At 48.4% G+C, this 14,286-nt stretch overlaps 1 protein-coding gene across 1 annotated transcript in view; it reads right to left on the bottom strand.

Annotated features, from left to right (window-relative positions):
- LOC144176981 (zinc finger protein 488-like) overlaps nt 1-14,286 on the bottom strand; it is a 99,093-nt gene that overhangs the window by 5,730 nt on the left and 79,077 nt on the right. Inside the window, exons 3-5 of the mRNA XM_077705245.1 lie at nt 6,073-6,325; nt 5,705-6,002; nt 3,408-3,581 (exon numbers count right to left, since the gene is read on the bottom strand). Of these exons, the coding sequence (XP_077561371.1) occupies nt 3,408-3,581; nt 5,705-6,002; nt 6,073-6,325 (725 nt within the window). The remainder of the gene's footprint in view (nt 1-3,407; nt 3,582-5,704; nt 6,003-6,072; nt 6,326-14,286) is intronic.

Below are 14,286 nucleotides of genomic sequence, written 5' to 3' on the forward strand. Positions count from 1 at the left end.
TTTCCCCCTTCCGGCACTTGAAGCAGAGTCTTTCTGCCCATATATTACTCCCTGTGTCTCTCTCTTGGCACTTTCTTTTTCTCGACAGGACGGAGATGCCAAGAGGAATAAAATTAATGAAAGTTGCTCTGCGGGTTTCTAGAAAGGAGACAGCGATAGTAAACGCTTCCTCTCTCACTGTGAATGCGAAGGCTAGAGAAAGTAACCTTCACATTCACAAAGTAGACCAACTTTCACACAAATCGTTATTTCGGACAGGATTCTTCCCAGCGTGATTGACATGTTCCTGATGAACCAGAGATTTCGGACCGATGAGGATGCCACAGCGTCAAGCGGTTTCATAAGCCTTTTCGAGATAAAAACTATACCGTTGTGCAATACTACTAATAGCGAAGAAATCGTTCATGTTGAAAGCATAATTTGTTAGCGTATCGCCCTGCACGGAAGACTGCCCAGAAGCTCTCGGGAAGACCACTGACTCTATAAACAGCACACCTGTCTTCTACAGATCATGTACTCGAAAGTCAGTTCCTTAGTGAGGCAACATGATCAAGGAGGATGCATCCTTTTCCTCCTTCAGTACTTTTTACTCCCTCTAAGATCTTGGAAAGCACCTGGTATTGTATAAGTGCAGAAATGTTTCAAGAGTGTCTGCATGTAAGTGTTGTACCGGCGTCTATCAAGTGTTGTCTGTGCCTGAAGCTTACATCAGAGCCTTCCTCAGCTTATGAAGAGAAAACTGAGGGCCGTCAAAAGTGCACGTATTGTTGTTGCCGCCTACAGGCTTCTTTTCACAGTATATTTTGTGTTGCATGAGAGTGTTCGTGTGGTGAGAATAACTGTACACGCGTCCTACGTGTTGTGCTAGTGCACGTGTCTGGTCTGCAATTGTTTTCCCCGTTGTACTAGGGGTAGGATATTTGTCTCGCCTTTCCACTTCCGCATTCGTTGCCATAATTTCTGCAAGTCCGTGTATGAATTTGTTGACGTCAGAAATACGCGCCAACTGTCTTTTTGCTTCGCGTCGAAGGTGCTTATAATAAACAGCCTTCGGCCGGCCATTTGAAAGTAACAACGTCACCAGGCGCGGTGTGTGACAAGGGATATGACACCAGCGCCTTTTTGGGGTAGATGGGACACAAGAGGCCTGTTGAATAGAAGTTTAGGCCGCTTAGAGGATCGCCGCCGTGACCAGTTGTGTCGCCTTGTGAATGTGTAGGTGTTTTAGGCCTGTAGTGAAGTTCCACGCACTGACGGTGCAAATGCTTCGGGATTATTGAGATGCAAAAACAGCCCGTTAAATTTAGTCTACTGCAATCAAATTACTGAAAGTGCTCTTCAATTTTCCAATATTGGTGAAGCTTTAGAAAATCTGGATAGTGCTATTGTAATGCAATAAATAGGTGGAACGCCTTTTGCCCCGGGCAGGAATTTTTAGAGGTGGTTCCTTCTACGGCAGTCAGGAGGTGCTGGTGACCTTCAGTAATGCTGATGAGGTGCTCGATCACTGCCGTTGGTTGTGCTACGTGTTTGTGTGAAAAAGATACTGATTCTGCCAATACCGCGTCTTGCGTAGCGCCACGTTCCTTCTGCGTGTACAATAGGGTAGTTGGGAGAAATTGCACTATGCCAAGGTTACTTCTGCATTGCGACGGGGGCGTGCGTTTAAGGGTGGGGCTCCGGCTACGTCTAGGTGAGGCTGCGCCGAAGGCGCAGGTTTCGTCTTTTCGGCAAGGGCTTTCCTGAGTTCTGGATTACCTTTCCTGAGAACGGTAGTTGAGCCAGGATTTCTCTGTTGACTCAGCTTTTTGCGAGGCTGTGTCACGTTCGTTGCCTTCTTGGCTTGTTTTTTTTTTATTCCCTTCCGATCGTTTCTCCCATCACACCACTTCCAAATAATGAGATAAACGGCGGTGGCATTCCGTAACATAGACATGCGCAATGCGTATTCTTTAATTTTCGAGCCAAACCATTTCCCACACACTCCTTGTACATGTGGCTTCGAGCACCTATTAAATGATATTGCAGAGTAACAAAAGAGATGTTTTGCTCACGGTTGGTTTGCAGGCTGACTACCATAATGGATTCGAAAAACAACAGCACCTCCCCCGTGATAGAAACTCCGTGAGCTAACCCCTTTTTCCTGAAGTTGTGCTTGGCGCTTAAACCTAATTCATTTATGTTAAAATAAACTTTGATTTGATTTGATTACGGTTTCCACTGGCGAAGCATATTGTTCCCTCTTGTGTTCCCTCTTCGTAACAATATTAAGGACATCTTCGCTGCTACATGGCGTGTGCGTTGTGCAAGTTCTATGCAGCTAGCACACGGCAGATTCGTAGCTTCTCCGTACGGAGTTCCGAAAGGTTTGTGGTGTGGCACGCAATGGGGACGAAGAGTGGGAAGTGAAGCGACGACGTTGCAGTTTCATAAACGGCGTGCCCCAGCGCCACTGGAAGCGCCCGGTTTCTTTACTAGATGACGGCGCGCAACACGTTGGTTGTTCCAGCCATTCGATGTGGAGCCAATAATGGATTTTTAGACTAGTGAGGCACTGGAGGCTTTAGCACTAGGAATCCTTAATAATGGCACCGGCTGTCATAAAGCGCTTTAAGCACATTTCGGACACACTTCATTAGAACACACGCAAAAATCGGGATAAATTTACCTTGCGGTCACGAAACTTTGTCGCCCCTGTTACCCTTCGGGGGCGTCGCGACAGGCACCCTGCACGCAATGGCGAGTCGCGCTTTTCTGAGGTAGCGGGGAGGGCGTGAATTACCGCTGAGTACAATCCCAGCAACTACGGGTCAGGTCAATCAGCCCTATGAAGCCAGAATTTTGCGTGACCCTCCCTTGTGTTTAGAGAAGTTGGCCCCTTTTCGATTCGCACCTCAGGTTAGTGCGGCAAATCGGCCTTGAACTGCATTTTAAGGAATTGGCTTTTGTGTGACGTTCGCATGGCACTGTCATTGGGTTTTGTGTGTACATGTGCTGTTTGGTTTGGGGGGGGGGCTTTTTTATTGAGAATGATGGACATCGTCGGAAATCCTGGTAAAGAGGGTGCTAGGTAGGAACTTCCCTGTAAAATGCGGCGTCTAGTCCGCTAAAGCTTTCAGCCCAGTGGAATGGTGAGTTTCTAACATTTGGCGTTACTCCGTCGAAGTATGTTTTCACCTCCGTAAAAAGCAGGGGGACCGTGCACGACTACTATCCACGTACTAGCTTCGGACGGCAAGAGAACCCGAAAAGCTACCTGGCAATCAAAACGCTAGAAAATCACTGTGCCAAGGGCTTGACGAAGGCAGTAGCGTCATCCAGCAAAGGCGATTCGCAGGCTGGAGTCGCAGGGCGATTTTTACAGTGGAAACCTTGCCTGTGCTGCTAAGCGCTTTCGCTTCTCTTGCCTGTCAGTCTTGTCGACCTTTTTGAAGGCGCTGGAAGGTGGCGCAGTGGCAGCCGCGTCGTCCTCGGCCCTGGCTCTTTTCTTGGAAGGCCGCTTGAAGGACAGGTCGTCGGGCACGCAGACCGCGTACTCTGGCGTTGCTGAAGGTTGCCCTTCTATCCTCGTCGTGGCCAGCCTGTGGGTCAGTGGCGGGAATTCCAGTCAATTCGAAGTGCAATTTCAGCCTAGAAGCAAAAAAGGCTCCACAGCGCCTAAGGACACTGCCACTTTCTGTGGTATCACTTGCCAGCAAGAATTTTTGTACCCCAAGTTCTCGATCGCGATCTATCGCCATCTACCCGCATTCAGAACGTCCCCCTTTTTCGCATTTTCGCAGAACGTCCCCCTCTTTCGCACTGTAACACATGCTGCTACTAGCGCAGTGGCGTAATAAACTAACGCCTGCATCAAATCCATATCTTTTCCTTTTCCCCTCAAATATAAGGAACGGTAAAGTGGGAAAGAACACGCACACAATAAAGCTACTGCAGATTTATAGTTGACTAGACTTAACCGGGATAATCGCGGAAATTACATTTTAGAAAAAATCCAGGTAGTAAAATAATCAACAAAAAGCTTACGTAATACAAAAAAACTACGCGGGATGTTTCAAAGAGTAATAAGTCGAAAGCCTAGTTGTGCCTTGAAAGTGTCGCAACTAGGGGTGGTTTCATTATTTATTTGGAACAAGTGCCCCACCCGCTGGCTAAGAGGGCCTTGTGCTGCTGAGTCCAAGGATGCGCGTAACGCGGGTTCGATACCGGCGGCGCTGGCTGCTCTACAGGTGAGGGAAAATGCGCGTGCATAGAGATTTCGGCGCGCGTTAAAGCTCCCCAGGGCATAAAAATCATTCCGGATCCCTCCTCTACCCCGCGAATCATAAGTCCAGGTGTAGCATTGATGCGTTAAAACCCATGACTAGAACAAATGCCCAAAATCATGTATGGATAAATTTTATTACATACCCCATCCCCACACAGGGCTTTTACGGATCAACTTCAGATCTACAACGAGCTCTCCAAGCACTTCTACTTAAATCGACGTAAATTTGCACCCCCAAGCAAAGGACTCATTAGGCCGTAGTCAGTCACTCTCCGCATGTTACAAACGACTCGTACGCCAATCCTTGGAGGATGAGCCACATCGACTCGGACTACGACGGAACTGCTACGTGTACAAAATGTGATGGGCGTGGGAACTTGAGTCACATGCTGTGTGGTTGTGCTACGCAAGCCTCCTATCTGGAGGATAAGAGCAAGTGGGACAATGCTCTCAGGAGCAGCACTCTGGGCTGTCCAGAAAGCCCGCGTAGCGGCGGAGAATGTCGGGCTCCCCGCCCCGACGTGGGAGATGCCCTCTTCACCTTGACACCTGTCAGGCGTCCTTCAGGACCCTTTTTTGAAATAAAGTTTCTCCCCCACCACCACCATTAACGCAAACTGCTCCTAAGCTAGTTGCCTAAATTATCGTGGCGGCATTTATTATCGGCGGTGTAGTACCGTTCATTCATCCTCCACTAAACCACGGGTGTAGCGTGCAGTCTGCTTGTGCACGTCACAAATGAGAAAGGAGAAGTGCAGGATTCACAGTATACCACCAGTAACGAAATATATCTAATCTGTTGCGCTAATTGCACCGCCAAAGTACATGTGTTCTACTGATAATTATTCCCAGAATAGACTGTGATTTGTAAATTTTTGGCCAACACGTCAGCAGCCTAGAATGGTACCGTGCATTTCAGGGCTGGACGTATAATATGACCCGTGCTGGTATAGTATGGCTTTTACTAGTAAGTAAAAATAGCACAAGCAGATATTCATTGTCTAAACTTGCAAGATTCGGACCCCATTGTAGTTGCACACTGAAGCACACCAGAAGGCCGCTTGGCCAAAGCAGAGAAGCGTGACCAGACCAGCGTGGCCAGCGTTGCGCGAAGCGGACCGTTTCACGTTGGCAGCACGCAACTACGGAGCAGTTTGTCATGCGTGTTTTCATTGGAACCTACTACTTGAGTCATAATGACGTGCATTTTAACTTAAAACAATGAAGTTATGACAAGAAAGGTGGGACAGTTAGCTTATCAATGCAACTGTTCTTTAGCAGAAGGACTGGTTCCGTTTGCAAAATAACGTAGGCACCTTTCACCAAAACAAGCCTGTATACTTTATTAGGCGTTCCTGCGCGGACCCCGGCCACTTCACCCCATAGCCTCTTCGCCATCTCTGGGCGATCGGTTGGGCGCCGGTAAGTTCGGCTCACCTCTCTAACGCAATCTTGATCTCTCTGGTGCTGGAAGCCTGCAGTTTTGTCTCGGTACTGCAGCAGTCTGTGAGTGACGCGATGTCGAAGCCTTTCACCTTCTTAGGTTGCGTCGCCACTGTGCGTGGTTTGCCCTCTCCGGGGGCATCTGGTGCCTCTTCGGCCCTCCGAGGCATCGCCTCCTCAGACGGGCTCGCATGATGCCTCGCGGGGCAACGGTACATGAGGTGCGACACCACAGGGTATGGATGCGCGAAGGAATCACTGCACAGCGGGCACCGGTAAGCCTTTTCGCCACCTGAAAGTGCGAATAGGGGCACTGCATCTGCACTCTCAACAGTTGGGCTGCAAACGTAAGGCGGGCATACCGTGGGCGTTGCTCCGTGCAGTAGCCGGTGGCGTGGTGGGCAGCCTAAGCAGGTCAGCCAGGTCTCGAGAGAACCAGGCGAGCAGCGGCTCACCCCTCTGGACGGGCCGGCAGGCGCGCAGCTGCAGCTGCTGCGAGCACAGCGCCACTTCCAGGTTCTGCTCCTCGGGATGCCGGGCCGCCGGCAGCTGAGACAGCCAGCGGAGACGCTCCTCTACCTCTCCGGGATCCTCGCCTCGCCAGGGCGACAAAGCCTGCGGTCGTCCACGCACACACCTTAAGCTTGGGCTCGTGCTAAAACTCCACCGAGAACCATTTTTAAGTCTTGTTAAAGGGCTAAGTCAAGTCAAAAGGTGTGGGCTGCTATCAAATTTTGCATTAAGCAATCCGTGCTCCTTTGTTTACTGTGTGCTTGTCGGCGCCGATGTGGTCCCAGCAAGAGAAGGTTAAATTCGAGGTAAGTGACAAATATATCACGCCGGAGCCTCTCAGTAAACCATGGAGAGGGTGAATGAAACTCAATGGCCATTCCCACCTAAAGGTAATACGATTCAAAGCGAACGCACTCGCAGGAACCCCATCCACGTACCGTTGGTCGAATATGCAGCCTTGCAAACAGCAAAAAAAAAGGTTTGCCAGATATTCTGCCTCACGCATTCCTGCAGCTGGCGTGCCTTGTTTGGTGTTAAGCGTCGCACTAGTAATCACTTTACTCAGCCTTGCACCCTCAATGAAGCTAGAGATCATGTTCTCTAAAGTAAAAGACGCGTGAACCGAGCAAAAAAGACGTGGAGACATAAAAGTCTCAAAAACAACTTCAAGCTCGGAAAGGCCCATATTATATCGCTCGGAAGGCCTCACCCTGTTCAGTATATTTACTATTGTACCCAACCTTCTTGCTCGAAACGAGGTTCACAATGTCTGGCGACAATGCCAGCCTCCCATTTAGATTCGCATAAAACCTTAGCTTCTGTTTTTGTCGAGAGCGGCCGAAAGACTGTTGCGATCCGGTATTGCTATGAGCTAAAACCCGTCAGCCTGCCAACACATTAAAGGGACAGACAACCGATTTTTGTCGAATATATAGTCTCTATCCCAAATGAAAGGGCATCACTTAAAGCACCTTGACGAGAAACGGTTTTGCTGACAACGCCCTAGAACGTTTTATATATCGAAATTTTTAGATCTACGAGCCGTATGTGTCCTTCCCAAAAATAATGCTGGCAACCATGACGTAGAGTAGCTCGGGAACATACTTCTGTCCATACCTCGGCAAAGTTGGCGCGGCTCACTCAAACTCACTCACAATTTTTTTTTTCGAATCACCACTCACTCAAACTCAGACTCAATGCTGAGCAGAACATCTGCGCTCACTCAAACTCAAACTCACATTGAGCGCAAAACTCAGAACTCACTCGTACTCAAACTCAAAATGTACTCACAACTCATAATGCACTCAGAACTCAAAAAGTACTCAAACTCAAAATGTACTCAGAACTCAAAATGGACTCAAACTCAAAATGTACTCAGAACTCAAAATGGACTCAAACTCAAAATGTAATCAGAACTCAAAATGGACTCAAACTCAAAATGCACTCAAACTCAAAATGGACTCAAACTCAAAATGTACTCAGAACTCAAAATGGACTCAAACTCAAAATGAACTCAGAACTCAAAATGGACTGAGAACTCAAAATGAATTCAGAACTCAAATGGCCTCACACCTCTCTCATGCTAGGAATTTACTCGAGGTCAGATGGACTCTGATTTCATTAGCAGTCAGTTTTTTCAAATTCACGCGAGGTAAAAATATTACGGGCGCAAATTCGTGAGCTCAAACTCTTGAATTCGCCACGACATGACACCGTAGCTCCTGTGAGGTCGGAAACAATTTTCGTTGCAGATTTAATACAGCTATACCTGCTGCCCATGAAGAGTAGCGCTGGTTGGATGCAATTGTACGTATATATTGGATACCAAACTCTTGATGTAGGCTCTGTATTCGTGTTCATGACGGAGGCGGTCCATGCTCGATGGTGTGCTGGGTCCCCAGGTCGAAACAAGCAAGATTGGGTGAGGGGACGTGCGCTCACTGCTCCATTCATTTATGTCGAAGCTGTTTATGGTTACGGTTCCGTGCATTCTTGCTCTGCATCCTGAAAAAACGCCTTGCGTCAAAGCGAACTGTCCCCGCGAATTACTGACGCGCGAGGCGTTCATGGATATACCTTTGCTGTTTTATTGCGTAGCATTCTTTGCCGAGTACACCCCTCATCTATCCCCGCCATGATCTTGTAACGCCCTGCATATACACAAAAATGCAGATATCATGGAAGTTCAACCTGTAATCATTATGAAAGCGTAAATGTAGAGAATTGATAAAAATAAATGTTAAAAAAATAAGAAAAATATCCAAAAAGGCGAACCGTGTAACACGGGAGTCATAGATCGTCCCAGATTGGGTGCAAATGCAGAGATATGTGGTGCTAAAGAATGTGGGGTATGAAATTGAGGGTCTCGAGGAGGGAAATCACGTGGGAGAAACACAAAAGTGCCTCGTTGTTTGCTGAGGCACTTGTATTAGTTTTTATTAGCGTTTGCTAGGTGGGGTGAGCTCTCGTAGCTCGGAAAAACACCACGCTGTCGTAAGCAATGATTGCCACCGTACCCAGCTGTTAACTTCCAGCATGCACGCGTGTGTGAGTGTGTGTGTGTTTGAGAGAGTGTGTGAGAGAGAGAGTGTGAGTGAGAGAGTGAGAGAGTGTGTGTGAGAGAGAGAGTGAGCGAGAGAGAGAGAGAGAGTGAGCGAGAGTGAGAGATTGAGAGTGAGAGTGAGAGAGAGAGTGTGAGGGTGAGTTGAGTGAGAGAGTGTGAGTGTGAGAGTGAGAGAGTGTGAGAGTGTGTGAGAGTGAGAGAGAGTGTGTGAGAGAGTGTGAGAGCGACAGAGAGAGAGAGAGAGTGAGAGTGAGAGAGTGTGAGAGTGTGTGAGAGTCCGAGAGAGAGAGTGTGAGAGTGAGAGAGTGTGAGTGAGAGAGAGCGAGAGAGAGAGTGTGTGAGAGAGACTGTGAGAGTGAGAGTGAGAGTGTGAGAGTGAGAGTGTGAGAGTGAGAGTGAGAGTGAGAGCGTGAGTGTGAGAGTGTGAGAGTGAGAGTGAGTGTAAGTGTGAGAGTGTGAGTGTGAGAGCGAGAGTGTGAGTGAAAGTGTGAGTGTGAGTGAGAGTGAGAGTGAGAGTGTGATTGAGAGTGAGAGTGTCAGTGTGAGTGCGAGTGTGAGTGTGAGTGGGAGTGTGACTGAGAGTGTGACTGAGAGTGAGAGTGAGAGTGTGAGTGTGAATGTGAGTGAGAGTGAGAGTGAGAGTGAGAATGAGAGTGAAAGTGTGAGTGTGAGTGAGAGTGAGAGTGAGAGTGAGAGTGAGAGTGAGAGTGTGAGTGTGAGTGTGAGTGAGAGTGAGAGTGAGAGTGAGAGTGGGAGTGTGAGTGTGAGTGTGAGTGGAGTGAGAGTGAGAGTGTGAGTGTGAGTGTGTGAGAGTGTCAGAGTGTGAGAGAGAGTGGGAGAGTGAGAGTGAGAGTGTGAGTGTGAGTGAGAGTGTGAGTGTGAGTCAGAGTGAGAGCGAGAGTGTTAGTGTGAGTGTGAGTGTGAGTGAGAGTTAGAGTGTGAGTGTGAGTGTGAGTGAGAGTGAGAGTGTGAGAGTGTGCGTGAGAGTGTGAGTGTGAGTGAGAGTGACAGTGAGAGTGTGAGTGTGAGTGTTAGTGTTAGTGTGAGTGTAAGTGAGAGTGAGAGTCAGAGTGTGAGTGTGAGTGTGAGTGGAGTGACAGTGAGAGTGTGAGTGTGAGTGTGTGAGAGTGAGTGGGAGAGTGGGAGTGTGAGTGAGTGTGTGTGTGAGTGCGAGTGGAGTGAGAGTGAGAGTGTGAGTGTGTGAGAGTGTGAGAGTGAGAGTGTGAGTGTGAGTGTGAGTGAGAGTGAGTGTGAGAGTGTGAGTGTGAGTGTCAGTGAGAGTGAGAGTGAGAGTGACAGTGTGAGTGTGAGTGTCAGTGTCAGTGTCAGTGTCAGTGTGAGTGAGAATGAGAGTGAGTGTGAGTGTGAGTGTGAGTGTGAGTGAGAGTGAGAGTGTGATAGTGTGAGTGAGAGTGTGAGCGTGAGTGTGAGCGTGAGTGTGAGTGAGAGGGAGAGTGAGAGTGAGACTGTGAGTGTGAGTGTGAGTTAAGTGTGAGTGTGAGTGTGAGTGTAAGTGTGAGTGAGAGTGACAGTGTGAGTGTGAGTATGAGTATGAGTGGAGTGAGAGTGAGAGTGTGAGCGTGAGTGTGAGTGTGAGTGTGAGTGTGTGAGTGCGAGAGTGAGTGTTTGAGTGTGAGTGTGAGTGTGAGTGAGTGAGTGAGTGTGGGTGAGTGAGTGTGAGTGAGTGAGTGGGCGTGTGAGTGTGAGTGTGAGTGTGAGTGTGTACCTTATGCTATATACCTTTCGCTATATCCTCATAATTATAACCAGACAGCATTTTTATATTTGTCGCCACGTGATCCCCCTCGACGAGACCTTTAATTTGATACCCCACACACCCTAGCAGGGTCATATGGAATTCATACCAGTCAAACTAACAATTACTCTCATGACTGTAACCAGGACGCATTATTTAAGTGTCCGGCGTGATTCCCCTAACTGGAACCTTCAATTTGACGCCCCACATGCTTCAGCGGCCTCACCTTGAATTTAACCCAATCTATGACTCATAATGACTATCTCATGATTCGAACTACGAAGCTTTTTTTTATTTGTACCACGTGATTCCCCTCGTCAAGACCGTAAATTTGATACCCTACACGCCCTAGCGGGGCAACTTCGAATTTTACCCCAATATAAGCCTCGCCATGACAATCTCATAGTTATAACCAGGAAGCATTTTTGTATTGTCTTTCCGCTCATCAAGACCATTAATTTGATACCCATCACATCCTAGCGGAATCAATTTGAATGTTAAGCCAATCAATGACTTACCATGACTATCTCATGATATAGCCCTACCACATTTTTGTCCAACGTGATTTCCCTTATTCGGAACCTTCAATTTGATGCCGGGGACACCCAGTGGCATCATTGTGAATTTTAATCAATTATGACCCATTTTGACTATTTTATAATAATTATCAGGAAGCACGTGATTACCCTCATCGAGACCTTTAATTTGATACGCCACACGCCCTAGCGTCATGAACTTGCATTTTAACTGAATCTATGACTTACCACGACTACGTCATGATGTATCCGTAACTCATTTTCGTCCCGAATGATTCCCCACATCGAGACGTTGAATTTGATTCCCCACATGCTCTCGCAGCGTCATTTTGAATTTTAACCCAATCTATGACTCATTATGACTGCCTAATGAATCAATCAGGAAGCATTTTTTTATTTACCCCGCGTGATTCCGTTAATCCGGACCTTTCATTTGATACCTTACACGCCTTAGCCTCATCAGTTTCCCTTTTCACCCAATCTAATGTGGTCATTATTCTGTCTTGAGGGGCGCTGCCAAGTCAATTCAGCTAATTCATTTGAAACAGCAGAAAGGACAGCCCCCGCCCCCATTTCCCCCCGGCTCTCACCTCTTCCTTTGTGACCCCTAGTATATCAAGCCGTTAACAGTAGCAGGCGAACAACCAGCACGCCATCGCCGTCGTGTGCTTTCCCACCACCCTTTCCCACACTCTTAGTGGATCCGTTAGGAGGAAAAGTTAAGACAACCCTTTTTTATGACCTCACCAGTCAATTATTACTCACGCGCCCAGCCGCGAAAATTAGGTATACAGCAAGTGCTTATGGCCATGAAAATTCAACAAGAAACTAAAAAAGATCAGACACCCCCTCCCTCCCAACCGATCATGCAGATCGCGATTGGTGCCGTACCCGCAGGTAACCAGAATTCCGAGCCCACAGTGACGCATGAATCTTAACAGCCAACCATAGCTGCCTGCTAGGCTACTCATATGTACTCAAACTCAAAAGGGACTCAAAACTCATATGTACTCATAACTCAAAATTTACTCAAAACTCAATATGTACTCAAACTCAAAATGTACTCAGAACTCAAAATGGACTCAGAATTCACTAGGTCTCAGGCGTACTCAAACTCAATCGGACTCAAACTCAGTCGGGATCACTCGGGTCAAACTCACTCAAGCTCAAACTCACCATGCCACACTAGCCTCGCGCTCACTCAAACTCAAACTCACGCGTGAGTTTGAGTCCAAATGCGTCTGAGTGAGTGGACTCATGAGCGAGTTCGCCGACCTCTGCTTTTGTCTGTATGCGAAATGAAAAACGATATTTAAATACTTGTCCCCAGCTAAAAAAGTTTGAATCGCAGGCTTTCCGGTTCCTTTATGTGTGTTTTTAATGCAACGATCTATTTTTCACGAATGCGCCATCTGTTAGGATAGACGACAGGTAAAATCTGGCTTCACGTTGTGGTAATCCGGTAATAGTGGCGGGGGACAATCCCACGGGATGGATATCTGCCGGGTGAGGAGGAAGATGTGGCGCGATATGAGGGAGATTAGAACATGGCATTTTTTCTCCCGGTTTGGATTGGGCCTTTTCCCTCCGATTGCCTGACTTCACTACATCTTTTCGTGCTCAATATCTAGCGATTGTTCTGGCCCTTAGAAAGCTACATTCGGATACACAACACGCAATTGTGCTTACAGATTCTCTTTCTGTTTGCACTGCCCTATCGTGCTCAAAGTGTTCTCCCCTACGTCGGGCCCTTGGGTATTTACTGCCTCCGTCTTTACAAAAACTCCGTATGGTGTGGGTGCCGGGACACGCAGGCATCTGGCTCAACGAAGCGGCCGACACTCTGGCGGGCATTGCAGTGGATGCCCCAGTGCTGTAGGTTCTACATTTTGTCTGGAGGTTCTACATTTTTGCTGGAGGTTCTACCTATACATTTTGTAACCTCGGCACGCTTTCAAAGATTAGGCGTGCTACAAAGCATGGCGGAATCTGCGTACGCAAGTGTTGACCTCGAGCACCTTCGGCACTCATGGAAATGCCGGATTAGTCAGTCAAGAGCTTGTGAAGTTACCCTCACCAGCTTTCGGTGTGGTGTCCCAAACTTAAATTATTACTTGTATCGCTGCAATCTGGCCCCTTCACCACCCTGTGCATTTTGTAACGAATTAGAAACAGCTGAACATTTTTTCCTCTCCTGCCGACGGTACTCCTCCATACGAAAAAGATACTTCGAAAACAGCTTTAACAAATTGGCCTTCCCACTGTCTGTTCCTCTGGGGGGGAAATCTTACTGCCGGCCTGCACGTGGCCCCCCCTGCCGGCGGACTGGGCTGTGTCGGTCGGTTTCGGCTGTCCTGCTTTGGTCCGTCGCAATGGCAGGAGTCAGTGGTGTGCCAGGCCCACTGTATTGGGTATTCAACGCCCATAGGAGCTTAAGCAACTCCCAGGCACTCTGAGGGCAAGTGCCTTCCAAGAACACCGATGCGTGATGCGGACGCAGGCCCGGACAGCCTGGGTGGCTACCGAGGTTGGTGCTTGGAATGGTAATTCGAACAAAATTTGCGGTCGCAAATTTCTGTGGATCAACTATGATTCTCTTTGGCCGGGGGCGGTAACGCGCCCCTGTAATCCAGTGTGGTGGAGGCCGGGGGGTCAATGTTGCGAAGTGCAACTGCACCAAGCGGTACAGTTTGTGTTATAGTGGCGCACGGTTGCTGAAACAATGTGAGCGCTACTATGAGGCCGGGGGAGTGGCGAGCCCCTGTAACCGCAGCTAGGAAGGGGCCTATAAACACGAACCGATCTGCTCGCCGAGGGAGGTAACGAGCCCTTGTAACCCAAGTCATAGGGGTACATGCGGTACAGTTCGTTTTATCGTGCCATGCTGAAGCATGGGTACACACAATGAGGCCGGGGGTGTAGCGAACCTCTGTAACCGGAGCATGGAAGGGGCCTTTAATGCGAACTGGTCTGCTGACCGAGGGAACTTGATGAGCCCTTGTAACCTTCAGTCTTGGGGGCGAGAGTGCAGAGCCACGGGGAGTTCCTCAGAGGATCCCTTTTATCCCGAAAGATGGTATTTGTGGAGCAACTATGACTCTCTTGGCTAGGGCCCTGTAATCCAGTGACGAGCCCCTGTAATCCAGTGTGGGAGGAGGCCAAAGGCTGGGGGTGGTAACGCGCCCCTTGTAATCCAGCGTGAGAGGAA

The sequence above is a fragment of the Haemaphysalis longicornis genome, unplaced genomic scaffold (assembly GCF_048455015.1).
Source record: "Haemaphysalis longicornis isolate Haplotype H1 unplaced genomic scaffold, Haemaphysalis longicornis Haplotype H1 scaffold_1, whole genome shotgun sequence".
Taxonomy (NCBI): Eukaryota; Metazoa; Arthropoda; class Arachnida; order Ixodida; family Ixodidae; genus Haemaphysalis; species Haemaphysalis longicornis.